Source organism: Panicum virgatum, chromosome 6K, assembly GCF_016808335.1.
Source record: "Panicum virgatum strain AP13 chromosome 6K, P.virgatum_v5, whole genome shotgun sequence".
Lineage (NCBI taxonomy): Eukaryota > Viridiplantae > Streptophyta > Magnoliopsida > Poales > Poaceae > Panicum > Panicum virgatum.
Window position 1 is genome coordinate 10,641,544 of NC_053141.1, and position 22,496 is coordinate 10,664,039.

Below are 22,496 nucleotides of genomic sequence, written 5' to 3' on the forward strand. Positions count from 1 at the left end.
ATTCTTGAAGGAGTCGGGCCGTCTGGCGTGGCGAGTCGCGCCGTGCGGCGTGGCGCGACTCAACTTAATAAACGATCACCTCTTCTTCCTCCTCTGTTTCTTAGAAAGTTTCTCTTTCAAGTAATTTTTCAAGTAATTGTTTTTAATAAATGTAGAAATTCAGGTGGTACTTCGACATAATTGAATGATTTTTTTCTTAGAAAGTTTCTCTTCTAAAAAATGGTGTTCATGAGCAGGCTGAATTAGATTTTTCACCATAAATTATATTAAGTGATGGTTTAATATGCTTGCAAAAATGTCCGCTATAGATAGAAAAATAGAGCCAGTTATCATTTTTCTTAGTTTCCCCTTCCAGCATGTTGGCTGAGAGCCACTAGCAGTTTTTCTTCAATGTGATTAGCCAAATAAATTTGGGCATTTGGATTATCTTTAACATGTCAAGTGTGTTTTGGTCATAAAATTTTGTTTCGGCGATTCTATTGGTTACCAGAGAAACTTATGATTTGATAATGAACATGAAGTTTACAGAAAGGGAAAGAAAAAGAGATCACGGCCTACGGTCTACGCGCCGCTACACATGCGATTTTAACGTAAGCCTGACCAGGACCTCCACTGCACATCGCATCAGGTTATCATGAGCTTCCTTATTATATGTCAGTAGTTCTTAGATCCTATGATTGCTGCGGCTCCAAGTTTGAGTCTCTAATTCTCCAATATCTTTGATCATTTGGCAGCAACGAACACTACCTTGGTGCCCAGCTGTCGGTGTTTTACCGTCGGGTTCTCCGAGGGGTATCTCGAGGAGAGTGATTATGAGTAGGGACTCGCCGAGATTCGAACGCGATGGTGCAAGGAACACAAGAATTTAGACAGGTTCAGACCGCCGGAGCGTAATACCCTACGTCATGTGTGGTGGTTTGTATTTTCTTAGGTATTGTTCGATGTGTCTCGTTCCTTTTGAGGGAGTCCCTCTTCGCCCTTATATAATCCAGGGGAACAGGGCTACATGGAAAGTCCTAGTCGAGTTATGTTAGGATCCTAGCCCGAGGGGTTTGGCTGGTTTCCGAGTACGTCGACTAGTTCTACTCCTATTCGGGTAGATACAAAAAAGTAGGCCATATCCATGTGCTACTCCCTACTTTAGAATATTCCGTGCCCGTGGTCAGTCCCGCTGTCCCGGGTCTGACAGGGTGTAACTATTCACGATGAATCTAATGATGGTAATTAATTCATGATTTGCTACAGTGATGTTATAGTAACCATACTCTAATCGTGCGGTCAAAGGTCTTATTAGTATTAGGTTGGTCTCGCGAATTTATCAGGAGTTCTGACGGTGGTTTTGTAATTAGACTTTATTTAATACTCTAAATTGGTGGTCACGCCAAACCAAATATGGCACATAATTTTTCTTTATGTTGAAAAGTTTATGATGCCAATATTTGTGCAATGGAGGTGGAGGATAGTGCAATGGAGGTGGAGGATAGAGTGGATTTAGAAGGGGAGGGGCGGTGTCATAGGGAAGTTGGGTGGGAGGGCCGGGGGAAGCAATGGAGGAGGAAGAAGAGGTGATCGTTTATTAAGTTGAGTCACGCCACGCAACACGGCGCGACTCCCTGAAAAGTCGCGCCACGCCGGATGACACGACTTCTTTAAGAGTCGCGCCACGCCGTACGACACGACTCGGTGAAGAGTCACGTCAAAGCATGTGGCACGACGCAGTCTTACCAGGTCAGCTGAGTTGCCAGCGTGACAGTTTGGGCGCACCAAAACATGTGGTGCGACCCTTCAGTGAGTCGCGCCATGAGTTTTGGCGTGACCAAAAGTGTTAGTTTTTGGAAATTTAGATCCACGTAGGTTATTATTAAAATTTTAAATTAAAAAGATTAAAATTAAAAAAAATCATGTGGCTGTTCCGGGACACTTCACACAGCGATCGAGCCGATGCATGGACCGGTGCCCGGTGGGCACTGGGCAATACGTGGCTTCCCGTGTGGACGCATGGTGCAGTGCACGCCATGCACAACACATGCGCCATGCGCATGGCGCAGCGCAGGCTGGCTCGGAAAAGCGCACACAGCACAGCACCAGGCCTGCTAGCTCCTGCCATTCACGACAAGACCCCGGTCAGCTTTTCAGAAAGTAAAGAAAAATTGTCCTCAGTCCTCATGCACAACACATTTTCCTCGGTCGTCGTCTCGTCGAATCGCAGTTAGCTTTTCAGAAAGTAAAGAAAAATAAGAGTTTTACCTTTATGCTCTTAAAAAAGATGGCCGTTACCTACGTGTCTCTAAAAAATTCAATTGTACTTGTATGTCATCGCGCAAACTTTTCTTTACCCTTGTGCTCTTCCATTCACCTTCTGCTAGTAGTTAACGTTTGGGGAGGTTTGACAGGTGGGACCATCCTTTGCACATGACCATTTTGTCCTTAGGCTTTCTCCAACCATTCCCCCCATCCAACTCCCCCCAAACGTACTATTTACTATATTTTACTACCTCCCTTCAAAAGATTCCTCCCCCTATAACTCCTTCTCTCCAACCATTCCCCCCATATCTATTCTCCCTATATACTATCACTCATTAACTAACTATTTATTTAACGTTTTTGAATTTAAAAAAAATCATACAATATTTATACTGTCATAATACGCATTATCATCGTGTTACGGGGCTCAAACAGGATTAATATCGCGAAGAAACGGTGTGATTAGAGATATAGGGGGAGTTGAAACTCACCCTATACATGTGGGGAGTTTCAACTCCCCCCGTATATAAGGGGAGTTGAAACTCACCCTATACATGGGGGGAGTTTCAACTCCCCCCGTATATAGGGGGAGCTGTGGAGGGAGCCGTTGGAGGGCTCGCTCCCCCCAAAGCCCCCCCTACGTAGGGTGGGGGGAGGGATACGGGGTGCCCTTGGAGGTAGCCTTAGACAGAAACACTATCCATCACTCTGCTCCCACCCACGCATCCTCTTGCGCCCCATCCCGATCCAGACCCATCCCGGCCGGCGGCTCCACTCGACGCCGCGGCCGGGCCCAGGGCGGCGCGCGGCCAGGCGAGGGCGGCCGGGGCCAGGGCCGACGACCTCCCGCCGTCGAGGACGTGGAGCCGAACGACACGTAGAGCACTGACGCCGCCGGCTGCCTGTCGAGCCACTCAAGGCACTTGTACCGCCGCGTCGTCGTGCCATGCTCGTCGGGCGTGCGCGCGTTGAGCAGCGGGTTTAGCGGGACGATAGCGAACACCTTCTTGCCGGCGGCGGCGGCAAGCTGCTCGGCGACGAAGTCGATGAACTCGCCCTCGAGCGGGCGGCACGTGTTCATGAGCATGCCGGCGCTGGACGGGATCGTCTGCTGGACTCTGGCCCGCTCCTGGACGAACTCGATGAACTCCGCACGTAGTCGTGGAAGGGGCGGTCCTCGAGGCCGTACACGTCCGCAGGAGCCGCGTCCCGCCGTCCAGCTGGCCGATGATGGACGACACGGCGGTGCAGTGCAAGGCGAACTCCTCGCTGTTGTCCAGCCGCGCCGCCGCCTCGGCGGCGAAGGCGTTGATCATGTCGTACACGACGACGACGCGGTGGTGGGAAGCGGGATGTCTCGGAGGAGCGCGTCCACGGGCCAGGCGCGCAGCCACGAAGTCCTCCCAGAGCGGCGTGAGGTGGGAGGGGAATGGCGAGGCCGCGGCGGGGAGGCGTACGCACGGATGGGGAGCTCGTGGAACCAGACGCGGCGGGCGGGGGCGTTGGGCCTGCCGTGCAGGCGCGCGCGGGCTTGGCGGACGTGCTCCGCGGGAGCCGCGTAGTGCACGGGCAGGCAACGCGACCCGAGCAGCAGTGAGAGATGCAGCACCGTGGTCATGTAATTTAAGGCACTTGTGGTTGAAAAAAATATATTTTAACTCTTATTTAAATTGGAGGTTGAAAACTGCTAATTCGCCAAATTTAGAAAGAGGTAGAAAACTTGGCCAATTAGCAGTTTTCAATCTCTAGTTTAAATATTTTGATCAAACTTTGGCAAAAATGGGTTTTTCATGTCTTGAGCTATTGTCCTACCAATTTTGAATCAAATCTGAGGTCGTTTGCTAATTTTTCAAAGCACTCAAATACTTCCCAAAAATCAAGTTCTGGATAAAAAAAAAACTCGACGCCACGACCCACGACGCCGAGCTGTGTTACCTTGGCGCCGACCCCGGGGTCCAAAACCGTGTATAGTTTTTCCAGAGGTCTATATGTGAAATTCTTTCGCATAAAAGTCTAAATTGCAAAAAATGCGGCTAGTCGCCTCCTGAAAACGGAAATATTTTCAGGCGGCAGGGGCAATGGTGGGCGCGGCGGTCTGCGGGACATCAAACTTGCCAATTCCGATCTTAGAAGAAAAAAAAGGTGTAAGATTGGCCGGTGACGGTGACAGGCGTGGCCGCGTGGGGTGGGCAGGTGCTTCTCCGCTGCAATACCTCCCACGGCCTGTTTACCTTAAGTAACTAAATTACACGAGGAAAGCACCCTCTCTTAGTGTGCTTCTGGTTCCGCCCCTGAGGGATGCCCGGGGCGCCGCCGATCATGGGCGATGGGGGCAACATCTGTTTGGACAGCGGTAGTGCGGTGGTGATAGCTAGGCTTGGTTAGCGCGAGGGCGACCAGCGGTGGTGGATCCAGTGTCTGGGACGGAAGGCGACCGGAAGAGGTGGGGAAGGTCACCGGAACACAGAGGTGGGGGTGGGGGAGGGAGGGGAAGAAGTGTGGTGGTGACCGGACGTCCAAAGGTTACAAAAAGAGCCTAATCTATAGTCCGATAAAATACACGTCCCCGTCGCCACTTGCTAAACCTTCAATAGAGTAGGACCTCAAGCCGGTTATCCTTCCCCATCACCAAAACTAATCAACCAACAAATCTTCCATCGTCAATCCAAATCCCTCGCGCACTCCGCCCTGCTCCTCCGGATTGGATACGATCCGTTCGTTGACCGCGTTCTACTGTCGAGCTGTTTGGCGTTGGCTCGTGGCTCGTCTGCGCGCACACGGCCCACGACGTGCCGGGACGGGGGTGATCGGTGCTGGTGTGGGCGCAGTTTCGTGTCATGCATTGCCTGATCCTTGACTTGACCTCGAAAAAAAAAAGACTTGACCTCGATCAGCACGAGAGACGACAATAAGGACCAGAACCCCCTCCCAAGCGGCAAGCAAGAGGAGCGGCGGCGTCCCTTTCGTGTCGATCGCACAGGCAAAGCGTGGTCGGGGTTGTCGCCGTGTGAGCTGCGGCGCCGCGCGCTGGGTCGTCTCGTCCAGGCCAAGCACCCATCACCCATGGCGGCGGCGGGGCTCCGGTTCCTGAAGGCCGTGGCACTGGTGCTGGCGCCGGTGGCGCTGGCCGCCGCGCTGTACAGCCCCCGGGGCTTCTCGCCTGCGCCGATGCCGCCGGAGTACTCGTACGGGCCCGTGGTGACCGCGCCGGTGCACCAGGTGCGCGCAGCGTCCGTCTGGGCGACGGCCGGCTCCCGGGCCCGGAGGACTTCGCCTACGACGCCGCCGACGGGTGGCTGTACACGGGGTGCGCCGACGGGTGGGTCAGCGTGCCAGCCGGGGACGTCGTCGAGGACTGGGCACGCACCGGCAGGCGCCCGCTCGGCGTCGCGCTCGCCGCAGACGGCGGGCTCGTCGTGGCCGACGCCGCCCCTGGACTTCCTGCCGAGTTCCTGGCGACGTCGCCGACCGGGGCCACCGGCACGCACGCACTGAGTCACCCACGCACAATGCCGTAAAAGGCATCGACAGCATCCGCTAGCATGAATTCTCGATGGCTCGACCCGAATGGTCCGGGCATCTTTCTCAGCGTTGCCGTCAGTCAGATCGAGATTTATCGGATGAGGTCGGCAAAGCAGATCGAGAGGCGATAGGGTCCGCGTCGTTAGGTGCTGGCGCCGGACGGAACGAACTCGAGATCGGCATCAGTTCGACACCACGCGCGCAGATACAGCGCTGAACATGGCATGCCACGGACCTGCCGGGATTCTGCGATCGATGTCCGTCCGTGACAGGTCGATCTCGATCGATCGCAGCTGGTGTCGCGTTCAGCTTGCACGTTGCAGTAGTGACGATGAGCCGAGGCAGAAGCAATCCAGCCAGCGACTAATGCCAGGTGCCCAGGCCAGAACTGAATCCCCGTGTTCTGAAGGCGCAGATTAAGGCCTCGTTCGTTTCGGCCTGCAATGGCCCGGAATGCGGCCCGTTCCACCTGGAACAACATGGGCTGGTTCGAAGTCAAGTCGGACCAGGAATAGGCGTTCATTTAGGCCCGGTCCGGAATGAAAACGGGCCATTCCAGGCCGTTCCACGCCGTCTTCGGCCCGGAATCGATCCAGGCGGGCGGCGCGACTCGAGGGCTCCTGGCGGCGCAGGAGGCGAGGCGGCGTCCTGGCAGCCGAGGAGGCGACGGCGTCACGGCGCGGCACCACCACCTCCGCTACCTTCTCCCCCTTCTCGCCGGTAAGGCGCCACCTTCCTCTATTCTCTCGATTTGGATCCGGTCTTGCTTGTGTGGTGTTCTTGGATCCGCTACTTGCCGGCGGCGCCAGCCACGGAGGCCCTGGTGAGGAGCGTCCCGACGGTGGGGGGCGCCAGCCGCAGGTAGCGTTCTTGGTCTGGTAGCGTTCTTGATATGGTAGCTTAGTTGCATCAGTCATGTTTCATGAAACCCAAGATCCCCTGCCACTGTCTCGGGATGAAACGACCGGACTGAATGCGTTGTAGAAGAGCACGCTGCCGTGAGGGAGCCGCCCAATTCGCTCGCCATCGAGTGCCTGCACTAGTAAACGGCAAATCAGCAGGTCCATCTCTTGGTCATAGTGACAGATACTTGCTCTTGCTAAATACAGGTCCAAGTCCAAGCTAAAGAATACTAATCTGGTAGAGTTTTAGTAGTTCGTCATGCATATTTGTAGGTGTCACATCAGTGTGGAGCCTGCAAATTCCTCAAATATACGGATTATTTGGTACTTATTACTACTACTTTTCTAGAGTTCAATTTAATTTGGTATACTTACTACTACTTAGGGTCGTTGTCCTTGAACGTATTCAACGCTAAGGTTAGGTGATGCCTAGGGTCCTGTAATATTTTGAAGGCTCATGCACCAGACTAGTGATGCCTGCGCAGAATAGTTCAGATAACATGAAATATTTTGAAGGCTCATGCTCCTGACTAGTGACTACATTTGCACTTCCATACTTGTGCTGCTAGCATTACTGTACATCATCAGTACATAGACAGCAATGCGCCAATGCTTATCTCGGTGTGGTTTTATTATCTCTTACTCACAGAAACAGTGACAACTAATGCTTTTTATCTGCAAGTATATTGTCTGAATGTATTCACAAACAGTGACGACTTTTCTCATATACTGAGCCATCACCATTTATGATCTGTACAGCTGATGTTCTTGTTCTATATAGTCACTGTTCTATATTAGCATATTTCCCAGTGTGTAAAATTAGTTAAATAAAGTCCTTCCATATTTCAGTTTTACTCTGAAGCAGCTGTGTTAAGTGCTCAGATGCTTTCAACTGATTGACCCATTCCACTAACAACTCGTCACAGGATCATTTTCCAGCTACAAGTTATCCTTTTGAAATGATATACTTCATGTGTCCTCCATTTGAATGACACCACATCGTAAGCTTACCTAAATGTTAACTTAGGATATTGTCTTCCCTTCCTGAGGTCCTTCAGTTTTTGATGTGCCTGTAGGATTGATTTGATAATGCACTTGTTGACAGTGCACGCAGCTACTTGACTGATTATCATATTCTAGTTTCATCCTTTGTTTGATTGCGGTCACATATTAATGTTGGCGGCACACTTTGTACTTATGTTGCCCAAATATGGTTAAAGGATACTCTCCACTGCCAAGTTCCTTTGCTGTTTTAACCCATGCCTGAGAAGTTGTAATCAAACAACAGTTACTGACCCTTCTTTGAAATTCTGCTTTAGGTTGCTGCTTTGCCTGCGAGATCAACAGGAAGAAGGTCGTGCACCCCATGTATGATGAATACCTTGGTGTCCGTGAATTTCAAGAGGATGAAGTCAACTATGGCAGTGATTTCCCAAGTCCATTGGATGTGGACTATATCTTTTTCGATGCTGACAGAGACAGTTCCATTGCAAATTACTTGTGGAAGGATAACTTGGATCGTTGAGGTTGGCCATGAGATGCTGTGTCATGTTTTTAAATCTGTTGGAACTTGGTAGACAAACCGTAGGGACTTGCTGCAGGCAAGTGTAGACTTTATGGGTTGTGTATACTGCAGCAATGTCGTGCTTATCTCTGGATGTCAGGAGTAGGTTGGTTATGCAGACTATTGCTCTATGTAGTGTTTGGTTGCGCGCCCTGTTTTCTGTTACCCTTCTTTTGAACGCAGCCTGCTGAACGGTTTAGAGTCCTGGAATTGATCCTGTCCATAGTTCTGGAATTGATCCTGTCTATAATCAACCGAACACTACTTTGGAATTGATACTGTCCTGGAACGGTTCAAGCCTGGAATGAGTGCACCACCTGGGTTCACTAGATCCAGGCCTGGAATGGTTCAGGCCGAGGAACCGTTCCTGAGCAAACGAACAAGGCCTAAAGGAACACGGCGGCCACATGGCGAAACTGAATATATAATCCACAAATACGTACGTACGTTTCGCATAACGCGTGCTAAGCCTTTGGAACATGCACGGGCCGTTGTCTTTTGGGTACGTTTTCAAGGAAACATGGTCTTTGGATATTCAAATAAAGAAAGAAAGAAGATTTTTTTTATTTTTAACCTTTTTTTAAAAAATATTTTAAGTTTAACCTGGTACAGTTTTTATTTGCATGCCATAACCCATTTGGTCGCGCCACCGAAAATAGTGCGATTGGTAGCCTCTGTCGCGCAACATGCGGTGGCGCGACAGGGGGTCACGCTGGCCGGGCGAGCCAACGGTGCGCCATGGTGGCGCTGATGTGGCGACACTGTCGTGCCATGACATGTGGCGCGACAGAGCTTGTAGCGCCAGGCAGGCCGGCGCGACAAGGCCAATGTACTGGGCCCGCGCCGGCCCGTTCTCCCCCACCCTCCCACTCTCTTTTCCTCACCCTCCCCGAGCAGAGCCGGGTGCAGCTCGTCGCCGGCCGCCGCCGCCGCCCTAGATCCGCCCCAAATCCGGCTATTTGGGGTGGGTAAAGTAGGGGGAATCGATCCCCTCCCTTGTAGGAAGGTAATGGCCCGAAAAAATCCTCTTTTTACCGGTTCATTAGCTTGTTTTAAGGATGTGTAGGTGAGCTAGGTTTAGGGTAGAAATTTTGAAAAATGTGGTAGTAGAAGGTATGTTGTTTGCATGAGATATCCGGTTTAGACGTAGTATTCGTACTGCTCGCGGATTTGATGTGTACAAATAATTGCATGTGTATATATTGGTATTTTGCAATTGTTTTGTAGGTAGTAACATTGTTATAGCACAGTATTGATTCGTTGTACTATTTCATCTTAGGATGCTTAGGCGTGGAAAATCCAGTAAACCGAAGGTGCGGGTGGGTAATGCTTACGCCCCGTTTGCCACTGCCTAGTGGGGTTCCTGTACCGATGTGCTTCTGCGGTGATCCTTGCAAGGTAGCCAATTCTGACGAAGAGGAAACGTATCACCAGAGATATTGGATGTGTGAAAATTATGCCTTCGACCCTCCAGCTCGTGTGATCCGTATTGGTTTGATGGTGAGAATGTATTTTGTAGGTTTATTTTTTGTGATGTCGACTTTTCAATGTTTTGTAGACCCCTCCCCCGCTCTGTGATTTTAAACAGTGGATCGACACTGAGATCAAGGAGGAGGACAAGAAGTACCTGGAGTTGTGCAAGAAGTGGGAAGCGGAGCGGCTGGAGAGGTTGGAGAAGAGGCGCCAAGAGGAGGCAGCAGAAAAGGAGAGGAAACAAGAAATGGAAAGGAGGCATGCTGCTGCGTGAAGGGAGGAGAGGGAGAAAAAGCTTGAGCGCGTTCGCCATGCCAAAGCAGCACTTGAGGAGAATACAGATGCATTGAGGAAGGGAAAGTGGCCTCGTTGCATGCAGTAGTATGCATGATTAGCTGGTTCTGTGGTTTAATCATGCGAAATGTATCCAAGATTTGCTAGTTGTATGATTTATTTAGGCGCACTATTATCGTGTTATCATGTAGCACTACTACAAAAACGTTGATTTGTCCCGGTTGGGAAACCGCTGTTGTCCCGGTTTCCCAACCGGGAACGCCTGTCCGGGACAAAAGGGGGTGCCCTTTTGTCCCGGTTGTGGCAACCGGGACAAAAGAGGACCTTTTGTCCCGGTTGGTAACACCAACCGGGACAAAAGGTGCAGCCAGCGCCCACGTGGCTGGCGCACCCTTTTGTCCCGGTTGGTGTTACCAACCGGGACAAAAGGTCTCTTTTTTTTTCATGTTTTTCTTTTCTCAATTCTTTTTCTATTTCAATTATACTTTTGCATTTCAATAAAACTTATGTATTGGAATTCAGTGTGTATGATCTCCACTAATATATACATATATATATAGTTACTTATATAATATTTGTCCTAGATAGTTTTCATATATAAATTAATTCACTTATATATATATGTATACACATATCTATACATGTGAATTCCTTTACATATGAAAATGTCTAGGACCAATATTATATAAATATATATATATACACATATATATTATTGGAGTGCTTATATATATAATACATACATACTCCATCATATTTGCATAGGTATATTCGTTCTTAATTACATAGTAGAATTTGCCTTTTGGAAATTTAATACATACATACATACTCATAAATAGAAATTTAATACATAGACACACATATATATTTACATAGTTATATTCGTTCTTAATTACATATATACGCGTATATTGTCATATTTACTGTGATTGTCAATATTAGATATTCCATCATAGTAGAATTCGCCTTTTGGATCGAGGACTTGCTCAACAATAAATCCGGAGAATTGTTCTTGAATCGCCATAACCTTTTCCTCCGGTATGAGTTTATCGCGCATCTCCCCGACCTATGGAAAAAGGGGATAATTAATTTCGACTAATTAAAATACGAGTTCAAATATTAACAAGTTTTTTTTACTTACTTCCTCCTCCCAATCTGTCCAGCCCTTTGGAGGACCTACCAGACCATGGATGTTCTCGCATACATAGTATGCGCACAATACAGTGCCTGGTTTCTGCCTCATACACTTTAAGAGAGAAGAAATTATCAGGTATTTACATGAATATATAATAAAACTAATGAATCGTGCAACGAATCATCCAAGCGCGTACCGGAAAATCTGTCTTGATCTTCAATTCCTTGTCAAATTTGCCTGGATGATTTTTAGCGAATTCTTTCCAAACCCTGTGCATGATTAGAACAATTATAGTCAAGTAACAAAGTGATTCAAATTATCGGTCATGGACGGAGTAGTGGTAGAATTACTTTTTCATCATGTTAAGAAGATTTTCGTATTGTTCTGGAGGTCTCCTCAATGAGTCCATAACCACGAGTAGGCTCTTCTCGGGAATTATGACAATTAGGATCCAGTGTTCACTGCAAGATTATACGGGGGCAGTTCTTGGTAGTTAAGGTTTAAACAATTCGATTACAGAATAGAAAGAGTTAGACGGAAGGAATCACTCACGCAAAGTTGTAAGGAAACAATATCATTTGCTTGTTGTGATAAACGCTTATGTACTTGAACAACATTTGGAATATCTCATCGGTATTGTCGCGTAGAAGCCTCCAATTACAAGTAATTGGGTCGATGAAGCCGAGGTGAGAGTATCCCTTTCTTCTGCAAGTATGTATCTCCATTCTACATGATACCGAATAAATCAAGAGATCAGTATGTTGAGATCATGCAAAACAATACGTAAGGAGAGTAAAATACTTACAGAACCCACAAGGCGACCATAGAGATGTCGAGGGCCTCCTGATGGAATAGTTGGTAAATTTCTTCCCAGTTTATCCATAGAATGGCCTCCCCCCGTAAGAAATCGTCATCTTTAATCTTTGCGCCCTGCATGAAGATGCAATCGGCCATCGCACGCATGTAGTGCTGGTGCAGCTTATACATTTGCGTTGGAAGCACAGACACTACTTCGGGGGGTACAAGAGTTTTGCCGATCTCAAACGTCCATTTGACGACCACATCGGCCTTTGGAATATCTTCTCCCCCTGCAATCTGAGCGGCCGTCAGGTTTGATTCTTTCAAAAATGTAACAAAGTCTTGTTCTTGCGTCGTCTGTCCCACTACGAGAGGCTCTATTGATTGTTTCTTTTGGGCTCCGAGCTGTGGAACGTCGGACGACGACGACTTTGATTGTCTCTTTTTTTTCTCAGTAGTTTTGATAATTGTGCGTTCGTAGTCTGAAGGGGGGTCTCTCGGAATGAATTTTCTCTTATTTGCTTCGCACATTCCCTTAAAAAATTTCAAATCTATCGGATTTATCACTTTCTCGGGCTCCGGCTTCGGCTTCGGCTTGAAGTGCTCTTTAACTCTTTCTTGAGTTATCCGATCGCATTCTTCAAGGCTCATGTCCCAGGGTTTAATAGGAGCCTCCTTGGTTTTCTTCTTCTTTTCCTTCTTCTTTGGAGGCTCCCTAGCCGGTGCAGCTACCTTCTTTGCCGGCGGCCGTTTCTGCTTCTTTGCCGGCGGCGGAGGGGGTGACCATGGAGGCGACGGTGACGCTTGAGTGTTCATCGGCGCATGAGATGATGGTGATGGAGAATGTGCCGGTGAACCTTGCCGAGACAGTGCTGCCCTTGGGGAGTTTTGCGGAGATGCCGGTCTTGGAGAGGCATGCTGAGATGCTGGTCTTGGTGTTTGATCATCCGACTTTAGGACAATGTAGCGCTTATCCCATAGGATGTAGCCATGAATGGCTTCTGCTAGTGTCCTCTCCCCATCGCCTCCAGGAATATCAAGCTCGAGCGTCTCCCAACCCTGGCACACCTGCTCCACGCCAACTCTTGTGTATCTAGGCGGAATTTGCTGCCCGTGGTACACGTCGCCTGGTTCGGTTGGCATGGCGGTACCGTACGCAACAGTGAACATTAAGTTCTTAACGGCAGTCTGCAGGTCACAAGGTGTCCGGTGGGTGATCTCATCCACTGGAAATCGCTGCGGGGCCGACGCTTCAACTGCGGCCTGGATCCCCGTGGGCTCGGCAGCGGCGACGTCTGTGGAAGCGCAGCTACTTTTCCGCTGAGACAGGTGATCGGCTGCGACACTAGGCTCTGGAGGCAACGTTTGCGCTTGCTGTTGCTGGCTCATTGCTATGGCCACTTGGCGTTGTACCTCTTCCTCCAGTCTTTGATCGTGTGACATGAGCCGTTCCTCTAGCCTTCGCAGGTGCTCCCGCTCATCATTCTTTCTTCTTTGCCGGCTTCTATATGAATCAATGTAATCCCTGAACCCATACTTCCACGGAACCACGCCTTTGCCTCTTGTGCGGCCCGGATGCTCTGGATTCCCAAGGGCGTAAGTCAGCTCGTCCCTCTCTCTATCTGGCTGGAATGTTCCCTCGGCCGCTGCTTGTATGGCCTCCTGTAGTCTCTGGGCTGCTCGCTGGATGTTTGGCCCATAGATGCAGTCACCAGTCATTGGGTCCAAGCTTCCCCCGTGACCATAAAACCAGGTCCTTGACCTTTCAGGCCAGTTCATGGTCGCAGGTCGGATGCCTCTGTCAAGCAGATCCTGCTCCATCTTCTCCCATTTGGGTACTGCAAGCTTGTAGCCTCCTTGGCCTAGAGTGTGATGGTACACTTTCTTCGAGGCGTTGTCTTTGGCCTTCTGCACCTTTTGAAGCCCAAGCTCTGAAGACTTGTATTCCACAAATGCATCCCAGTGACCCCTGAGCTTTTCGAGCTCGCCGGTAAATACGGGTGTGGTCCCGGTCTTGATATATTTCTTCGTCAAAATTTTCTTGAATGATCGCAGTTGTTCGGCCATCTTACTCAGGGTCCAGCGCTTGCATATCTCTTCGGATTCAGCTGGAACCGTGAAGTTTTTCTTAAGCTCCCGCCAGCACCATTCTTTTTCTCTTTCGGGTACCGCATCCCGTTCCTCGCTTGGATTGGAAGCTTTCCAGAGCCTAAAGCTGATCGGGATGTGGTCCCTGACAATACATCCGGATTGTCTTATGAATTTTTTGGCGGCAGCTTCTGGAGCGATCGGTTCGCCATCTGGACCAACTTCCGTTATAATGAACCGCCCTTCCAGTTTTTTTGTTGGGCCTCGCTTCGTCTTTTTCTGCTGCGACGATGATCCAGACGGCTATAAAAAAAACATTCATAGTATTCATATAGATTCAGATGAAAATATGATTGTCACTACAAATAAGTATAGTTTTGATATGTACATTAGCACTTTGTTCAGCAGCAGCGTCATCCTGAATAGATGGTGCCTCAATTCCATCACCGGACATATTCAAATATATGTCGGTATTGCTGCCATCATCAGCTTGTTCAGCGACATCTCCTTGACCTTCGCCAATCATATTCAACAGGAACTGTTCGTCTTCCGCGTCTGTGTCTCGCGGGTCCATCGTAACTAAAATATGAATACAAATAAAACCCTTAAAAATTATCTAAATAATCCACTCCAGAAATTTGCGGCTAGGGATAGGCGGAGGGCCGAGGGCCGAAGGCGAAGGGCTCAAAGCCGAGGGCCGGAGGCACACTGGGGCGAACGCGGAGCGGGGGGGACGTGGGCTCAGGGCGAGCTATGAGCACAGCTCAGGCTCCTCATCCCATGCTGCAGAGAGCTTATCAACACTGTTTGGACCAGAAGCCCAGCCAGGCAATAATGTAAATGGACACATCAAGAATGAGATGAAAACAACTCGCCTTCTAGTCCGCTGAAGAAGGTGTTAATAGTAAGGTCATGTTTAGTTCTCAAAAATCTTTAAGATTCACCGTCACATCAAATTTTTAACACATGTATGAAGTATTAAATGGAGTTTAAAAAATAACTAATTGCATAGCTTAGCTGTAAATAACGAGATGAATCTTCTGAGCCTAATTAGTTCATGATTGGACACTAGTTACCAAATAAAAACGAAAATATTATAGTAGCCAAACCCAAAAAAAAAATGGAAACTAAACACGCCCTAAATTTTATAGATTTACATATATCTTTACAATATGAAAAAAATACACTCTAAAAACCTTTTTTTAGGAACTACACATTCATTTTTTTCTCTCCAACGTTTCTTTAATTTAGAAACTACACTCTCAGTATGTTTTAAGGGGTTGGTCCACTCGATAGAATCAGCTCAAACAATATATGAGAGGAGACCAACATTAAAAAGAAAATCTCAACAGAAAGCTCTTCTCTGCTTGTGTTATGATTTTCTCTTCTTTCTTTCCTCCCTTATTGATCCCTGCACGAATCTTTAAAAAAAAACAAAATTGATCCTTGCACGCATAGTCGATAGATCAGTACCCTTGCTAAAATTCTAAACCTTCAGGAAGCAGATTTGTTTACAAAAATACATTCTTTGTGGGACAAAATACATATAATTAAAGCAATACTAATTATACTCTCTCCATGTCAAAATACATCACTATATTCATACTCAAATCAAACGAACTCCCGATCTGTAAAAGAACAGAAGAATACCCACGCACACAACAGGGCGGCGGCGCGGCGGCGTGCAGTGGAGGCCGCCGACGAGGGCGTGCGCGCGGAGTGGAGGCCGGGGGCGGCGCTCGCAGGGACGACGGCGCTCGGTGACGTGGGCTCGCGCGGCGGGGCTCTGGGCGGCGACGTCGACGCGGCGGTGCTCGGGGAGCTCGAGCGGTGGGGGGAGCAGGGGAACGGACGGCGGGAGGGAGGAAGGGCGAAGGAGGGAGGGAGCTAGGAAATATATGGGGGGGGGGGCCTTTTGTCCCGGGTGAAGCCACCACCCGGGACAAAATGACCTTTTGTCCCGGGTGGTGGCTTCACCCGGGACAAAAGGCCCCCCCTTTTGTCCCGGGTGAATCCACCACCCGGGACAAAAGGACCTTTTGTCCCGGGTGGTGGATTCACCCGGGACAAAAGGGGTTTTTGGGCGGGCCGGGAAAATTCCCAGCCCGCGGCCCACCTTTAGTCCCGGGTGGATCTACCACCCGGGACAAAAGGGGCCCGTTTTCCCTCGTTCCCGCCTAATGTTATGTTTGTTTTTGTTTCTTTTAACTTCTCTTTTAAAATTGGCTTTCATTTGTTAATTCAGTTAATAAAATTATGATTCCAAAAATTATGGAACAAAATTTCTTATCTCTATATAAACTTGATACACGCAACAAAAATAATTAATTTTCATTCAAGTGATTGGGTCAATGAAATATCTAACTTTTTTGAAATCATATTTGTTATTTTGACCATGCAAAAATATATTAGGTGAAATTTTTTTCAAACTGTTGCTTTTCGATAGAAAGTGGATTCTATCACGATATTAACATTTAAAAAGTGAATTTTAGATAAAATTAAGCAATTTCATGATATTAATGAGTAGTGTGTGTGAGTTTGAGAGATAGTGTGTGTTAGTGAGATTGTGTGTGTTAGTGAAAGAGTATAGTGTGTTAATGTGAATGTAATTTCATGAAATAAATAAAATTAGTTGAGTAATCCATTATTGAATGAAAATTATAATTGAGTCTAGTAATTAAGTGAAAAATATATAAAATAATATAAAGAACACATAAAATATAATTGTACAGTACATATATAATAAAAGTATTCGAATTGCGATTATGTTTTTATACAATAATATAAAATGATTCAAGTACATGAAGGATTAGCGGTAACAGACTTTCTCTTCACAAATGTCCCTTGATTATGATCACGGCGCAAGTATGGAGCATCATCATTGGCTAGCAGGATGCATGGATCAGCATTTACTTCGAAAGGTGGAATGGCAACAAAATTATTATATTCTTCTGAAAAGTCTGTCTTGTCCTCCACTCCAACGATGTTTCTCTTTCCTGATAGAACTATGTGTCGCTTAGGCTCATCCTTTTGCTTGTTGATCCCCTTCTTTGGCTTGCTGGACATGTCCTTAATGTAGAAAACCTGAGCGACATCCTGGGCTAGGACAAATGGCTCGTCTCTATACCCAAGATTGTTGAGATCAACTATTGTCATCCCATACTCATCTTTTGTTACCCCTCCTCCAGATAGCTTAACCCATTGGCAACGAAATAGAGGCACCTTGAAATTGGGACCGTAATCCAGCTCCCATATCTCTTCAATGTAGCCGTAATATGTGTCTTTTTTTCCATTATTGTCCGTGGCATCCATACGAACACCGCTGTTTTGGTTGGTACTCTTTTTATCTTGGGCTATCGTATAAAATGTGTTTCCATTTATCTCGTACCCTTGGTATGTTAAGATATTCCAAGATGGTCCCCTAGCCAATAAGAACAGTTGTTCACTTATATCCATGTTATGCATTAGATGCTTCCGCAACCAGCTACAGAAAGTGTTCATGTGCTCACGTGTAATCCATGCCTCAGACTTTTCCGGGAAATTGGAGAGCAGAATTTTCTTGTGTTCCTCGATATATGGGTCAACCAAGGATGATTGTTGAAGAACCGTATAATGCGCTTTCTTGAATGAGAAATCATCTGTGCAGACATAAGATTTCTTTCCTAATGTACCCTTTCCAGATAGTCTCCCCTCATATCGCGATTCAGGGACTCCAATCAGTTTAAGGTCATCAATAAAGTCAACACAAAAGTCAATGACCTCCTCAGTTCCGTACGCACTGGCGATGCTTCCTTCTGGACGAGCTCTATTACGAACACATTTCTTGAGTACCCCCATGAACCTTTCGAATGGGAACATGTTGTGTAGAAATACTGGTCCGAGAATATCAATCTCTTTGACAAGGTGCACTAGAAGATGTGTCATAATGTTGAAGAAAGATGGTGGAAATATCAGCTCAAAGCCAACAAGACATTGCACCACATCGTTTTGCAGCTTTATCAAATTCTCCGGGTCAATTATCTTCTGAGAAACTGCGTTGAGGAAGGCACATATCTTCACGATGGTTAACCGGACGTTATCAGGCAGAATCCCCCGCAGCACAACCGGAAGAAGTTCGGTCATAAGCACATGGCAGTCATGGGACTTGAGATTTGTAAATTTCTTCTCTGCCAAATTTAAGATTCCTTTTATATTGGATGAGTATCCAGATGGAACCTTTATACTGCTCAAGCAGTCAAACATGGTTTCTTTCTCTTCCTTGCTAAGAGTATAGCTGGCAGGACTTAAGTATTGTCGTCCATTATCTCGCTGTTGTGGATGTAAGGCATCTCGTTCTTCCATACGTTGCAATTCTTGACGTGCTTCTACTGTATCTTTTGTCTTTCCGTACACTCCCAAGAATGCTATCAGGTTGACGCAAAAATTCTTCGTGAGGTGCATCACATCAATTGCATGACGAACATCTAAGACTTCCCAATATGGTAGCTCCCAAAATATAGATTTCTTCTTCCACATGGGCGCCATTCCATTTTCGTTCGGAACAGGTTGGCTACCAGATCCCTTTCCAAAAACAACTTCTAGATCTTTTACCATGTTGAAGACGTCTTTACCACTACGGTGCATCGGTTTTGTTCGGTGGTCCGCTTGGCCTTTGAAATGCTTGCCCTTCTTTCGTACCGCATGCCTGATGGGAAGAAACCGACGATGACCCATGTATACAGCCTTCTTACAGTGAGTCAACCATATATTATCGGTATCATCTAAACAGTGTGTGCATGCTTTGTATCCCTTGTTCGAATGTCCTGACAAGTTACTAAGAGCAGGCCAGTCATTGATCGTTACGAACAGCAATGCTCGTAGGTTGAAGTTTTCCTGTTTGTATTCATCCCACATCCGTACACCTTCATCGCCCCAGAGCAATAAGAGTTCTTCGACCAATGGTCTTAGGTACACATCAATGTCATTTCCGGGCTGCTTTGGACCCGGGATAAGCACTGGCATCATGATGAACTTTCGTTTCATGCAGAGCCATGGTGGAAGATTGTACAGACAAAGAGTCACAGGCCAAGTGCTATGACCACTGCTCATCTCACCAAAAGGATTCATGCCATCCGTACTCAAACCGAACCTTATGTTTCTCGCATCCAAATCAAATTTAGGGTACGTTCTATCTATTTTTCTCCACTGCGACCCATCAGCGGGGTGTCTCAACATCGAGTCTTTCTTGCGTTCCTCTTTGTGCCATCGCATCAACTTAGCATTATCTTTATTTCTAAACAGACGCTTCAAACGTGGTATTATAGGCAAATACCACATGACCTTCGCAGGAACTCTCTTCCGGGGAGGCTCTCCCTCGACATCTCCAGGATCATCTTTTCTAATCTTGTAACGCAATGCACTGCATACGGGACATGCATCCAAATTCTCGTACTCGCCTCGGTAGAGGATGCAGTCGTTGGGGCATGCATGTATCTTTTGCACTTCCAGTCCCAAAGGGCAAACAAGTTGTTTGGCTTCATACGTTGTGGCAGGCAATTCATTGTCCTTAGGAAGCATTTTTTTAACAAGTTTGAGTAATTCACCAAATCCCTTGTCGGATACACCATTTGTCGCCTTCCATTGCAGCAACTCCAAGGTGGTGCCAAGTTTCTTAAATCCATTTTGACAATCTGGGTACAACAACTTATGGTGGTCCTCTAACAACTTCTGGAACTTCAACCTCTCCGTTTCACTCTCACAGTCTGCCTGCACATTGTGCAATGCTTGCCCCAGATCGTCGCTGGGATCATTTTCTGCTACATCTACTTCGGGCTCTTCCATGGGAATATCGTCATCGAATGCACCGATTCCAGCATTCCCGGGAAAGTGGTCGTCAAAATCTTCTTCTTCATTGTCTTCCATGGTAACCCCCTGTTCTCCGTGCTTCGTCCAACAAACATACTTTTTCATGAAACCATTTGCGAAAATGTGGCTGTGTAGGATTCTTGAAGATGAGTAATCCTTGTTATTGTTGCAATGAACACACGGGCAGCACATAAAACCATTCTGCTTGTTTGCCTCAGCCACAGACAAAAAATAATGCAGGCCATCAATGAATTCTTTCGAACGTCGGTCAGCATTGTACATCCATTGCCGGTCCATCTGCATTTTAAATAAATCGATTTGAATTCTTTACACGTATCGAATAAATAAAATATATCAAACCTAAATTAAACTAAATGTAACATAACATGAATAATTAAAAGATATGCAATATCTATCATACATCTTGATTAATTAAAAGGGGTACTTAATCCATTACAGAACTTAACAAAGGAGTACTATACATGAAATTTAAAAATTCGGTCAACAACACATAGGTTTTCAACCGTCCTTGCGTTGGAACGCAGAATGTTCTAACGGATTTCTTGCTGGCGCAGAATAAGATGGCGGAGCTGAAACCTCCGAGTTTGGTGGTGACGAACCGTAACGCCGCAATAAATCCTCAAGATCAAACGGAGGTTCCTCGCCCCTTGCCATGCATTCTCTATATTCTTTTTCCAAATAACGGAGCGCTGCCCTATGAAAAGCACTAGGTTTTTTGGACCGACGACCTACTCGAGTTGTGCCCTTCTCTCCAGAAGGACAACGATCACCCCCACCGGCGCCACTCCCTCCAGCTGTTGAAGCCATATTTTACTGAAAAATACCTTTATTTTCCACAAAATTATAAATTCTTACCATTACAAAGCAAAAATTATTTACTATTACAATTACAATGATCAGATTAATAACTCTTGCAAATAACAATGAAATTATATAAAAAAAGACGAAATGTATCATTAATCCTCAAGAAATCTCTAATTAATTGAAAGAAATCTCTATAACTTCTAATTACTTTGACACCCTTCAGTTCCAGGAGTACACTCTTTTCAATATCCAGAAACCCTCTAGAAGAAAAATAAACCTTTATTTCTGAAAATGTATATGTCAGTAACCTCAACCCTGCGGTGATGACACTGCCTTTCGGGGGGACACGGTGCGGTACAAGGATGTCACCAATCGGCTAGTCGCAGCACCAACATTTACGATTAATAGGCACAGCACTTGGCACAGGCAGCATGCTCGTTCATATGCTCTCAGTACAACAACGGCATGCTGACTGCGTCAAATGCTGTCTTCTTATCAATCGGAAGTGCTGGTGATGCGACCAACCGATTTGCGACGTCCTTATAGCGCATCGTGTATCCCTGAAAGGTAGTGCCATCACCGTTGGATGGAGATTAACGACGTATACTTGTTTCGAAATAAAGATTTTTTTAGCTTCTAGATGGTTTCAATGTGAGCCTGATTAAATACATCACTAGAGTGTCAAAATAATCCATTCATAATACAAAAAATTCTATAATATACTCATTTCATTAATTCATTCACGAATAAAAAAATCAACTATCCACAATATGGTCATATATACAAGTACATCACATGAAGTATCTACACTCATTCTAAAAATTTCTACTATCCATATACTCATCTAAATCTAAAAGAAAATTACGCCTACATATGCAATCTAGCTAGCAAAATAATGTCCAAGAAATGAGCTAGCTACACATTTTCTCTATTTCTAAAGTATGAAATGAGCTATACAAGCCAAGGAAGAAGAGAAAAACAAGCCCCAAACCTTTAGAGCAGATGGATGGACGGGGAATCAAAGATCTTCACAAATGTGGTGAAGAAATGAGCAAAACTCCTCTATCCCGAGCCAAGAACAGAGAAAACAAGTGAGCTGAATGGCTCGGGCGGGGGGAGAGGGAAGGGGATAAGGGGCGCAAGGCCTTTTGTCCCGGTTGGAGGCACGAACCGGGACAAAAGGGGGGACTTTTGTCCCGGTTGGTGGTTCCAACCGGGACAAAAGGCTACGCGGGCCTTTTGTCCCGGTTGGAACCACCAACCGGGACAAAAGGCTCCCATTTTGTCCCGGTTGGTGTCTCCAACCGGGACAAAAGGCCCTCGTCCCCCCCGCTGGCCCGGCTAGCCGTTGGACCCGGGACAAAAGCCACCTATTGTCCCGGGCCCAAAGGCTGCCGGGACAAATGGCCAGGAACAAAGGCCTGTTTTGTAGTAGTGTAGTAGACTATGCTGTGTGTTCTCATGTACTGAACTTTTAATTATGTTGTAGTTTGTTGCACGTTAGAATCGACTAGACTTGGTAAAGTATCGGGAGTACATTTGCTAGTTTGTTGCGCGTTCGAATCGACCAGACTTGGGGAAGTGCCTTGATGTTTGAAACTTTAGTTTGGAGTAAATGACTATGTATGTGTTTGAGACTTTGTTCCGGTGTCGAACTTTTATGTGACTCTTTATTACCTGCCCTTGAAGACTATTACCGAGCGATCAGATTCAGAGCATAGTATGCATGCGGAGCTATCTAGCTCTGCTGCTACTTCAGCTTGAGGTGGTACTACCCCGTATCCGAATTCGAGAGTGTGACCCACGT

The 22,496-nt window shown here is 46.8% G+C and overlaps 3 protein-coding genes and 1 pseudogene across 3 annotated transcripts; 2 read left to right on the forward strand and 2 right to left on the reverse strand.

Moving 5' to 3' along the window:
- Window positions 1–2,947: 2,947 nt before the first annotated feature.
- LOC120713224 lies at window positions 2,948–3,862 on the reverse strand (annotated as a pseudogene).
- A 1,445-nt stretch (window positions 3,863–5,307) lies between these two features.
- On the forward strand, window positions 5,308–5,762 carry LOC120713225 (protein STRICTOSIDINE SYNTHASE-LIKE 5-like). The gene is made up of 2 exons (XM_039999223.1): window positions 5,308–5,463; window positions 5,511–5,762. Exons 1-2 carry the CDS (start codon window positions 5,308–5,310, stop codon window positions 5,760–5,762), a joined length of 408 nt encoding a protein of 135 aa, XP_039855157.1.
- A 482-nt stretch (window positions 5,763–6,244) lies between these two features.
- On the forward strand, window positions 6,245–8,466 carry LOC120711704. The gene is made up of 2 exons (XM_039997322.1): window positions 6,245–6,486; window positions 7,988–8,466. Exons 1-2 carry the CDS (start codon window positions 6,306–6,308, stop codon window positions 8,191–8,193), a joined length of 387 nt encoding a protein of 128 aa, XP_039853256.1. The 5' UTR covers window positions 6,245–6,305; the 3' UTR covers window positions 8,194–8,466.
- An 8,383-nt stretch (window positions 8,467–16,849) lies between these two features.
- On the reverse strand, window positions 16,850–20,946 carry LOC120713911 (the record flags this gene model as incomplete). The annotated part of the gene is made up of 4 exons (XM_039999872.1): window positions 19,114–20,946; window positions 18,482–19,014; window positions 17,550–18,328; window positions 16,850–17,441 (listed from the first exon to the last, which is right to left on the reverse strand). Coding segments are annotated over exons 1-4 (2,958 nt in total), but the record flags the coding sequence as incomplete, so codon positions are not given.
- Between the last annotated feature and the right edge of the window lie 1,550 nt (window positions 20,947–22,496).

Bases quoted from the DNA above. Each gene is read 5' to 3' on its own strand.
- LOC120713225 (XM_039999223.1), top strand. From the start codon at position 5,308: ATGGCGGCGGCGGGGCTCCGGTTCCTGAAGGCCGTGGCACTGGTGCTG. The intron at 5,464-5,510 runs GTGCGCGCAGCG...CCGGGCCCGGAG, and splicing joins TGACCGCGCCGGTGCACCAG to GACTTCGCCTACGACGCCGC.
- LOC120711704 (XM_039997322.1), top strand. From the start codon at position 6,306: ATGAAAACGGGCCATTCCAGGCCGTTCCACGCCGTCTTCGGCCCGGAA. The intron at 6,487-7,987 runs GTAAGGCGCCAC...ATTCTGCTTTAG, and splicing joins CCTTCTCCCCCTTCTCGCCG to GTTGCTGCTTTGCCTGCGAG.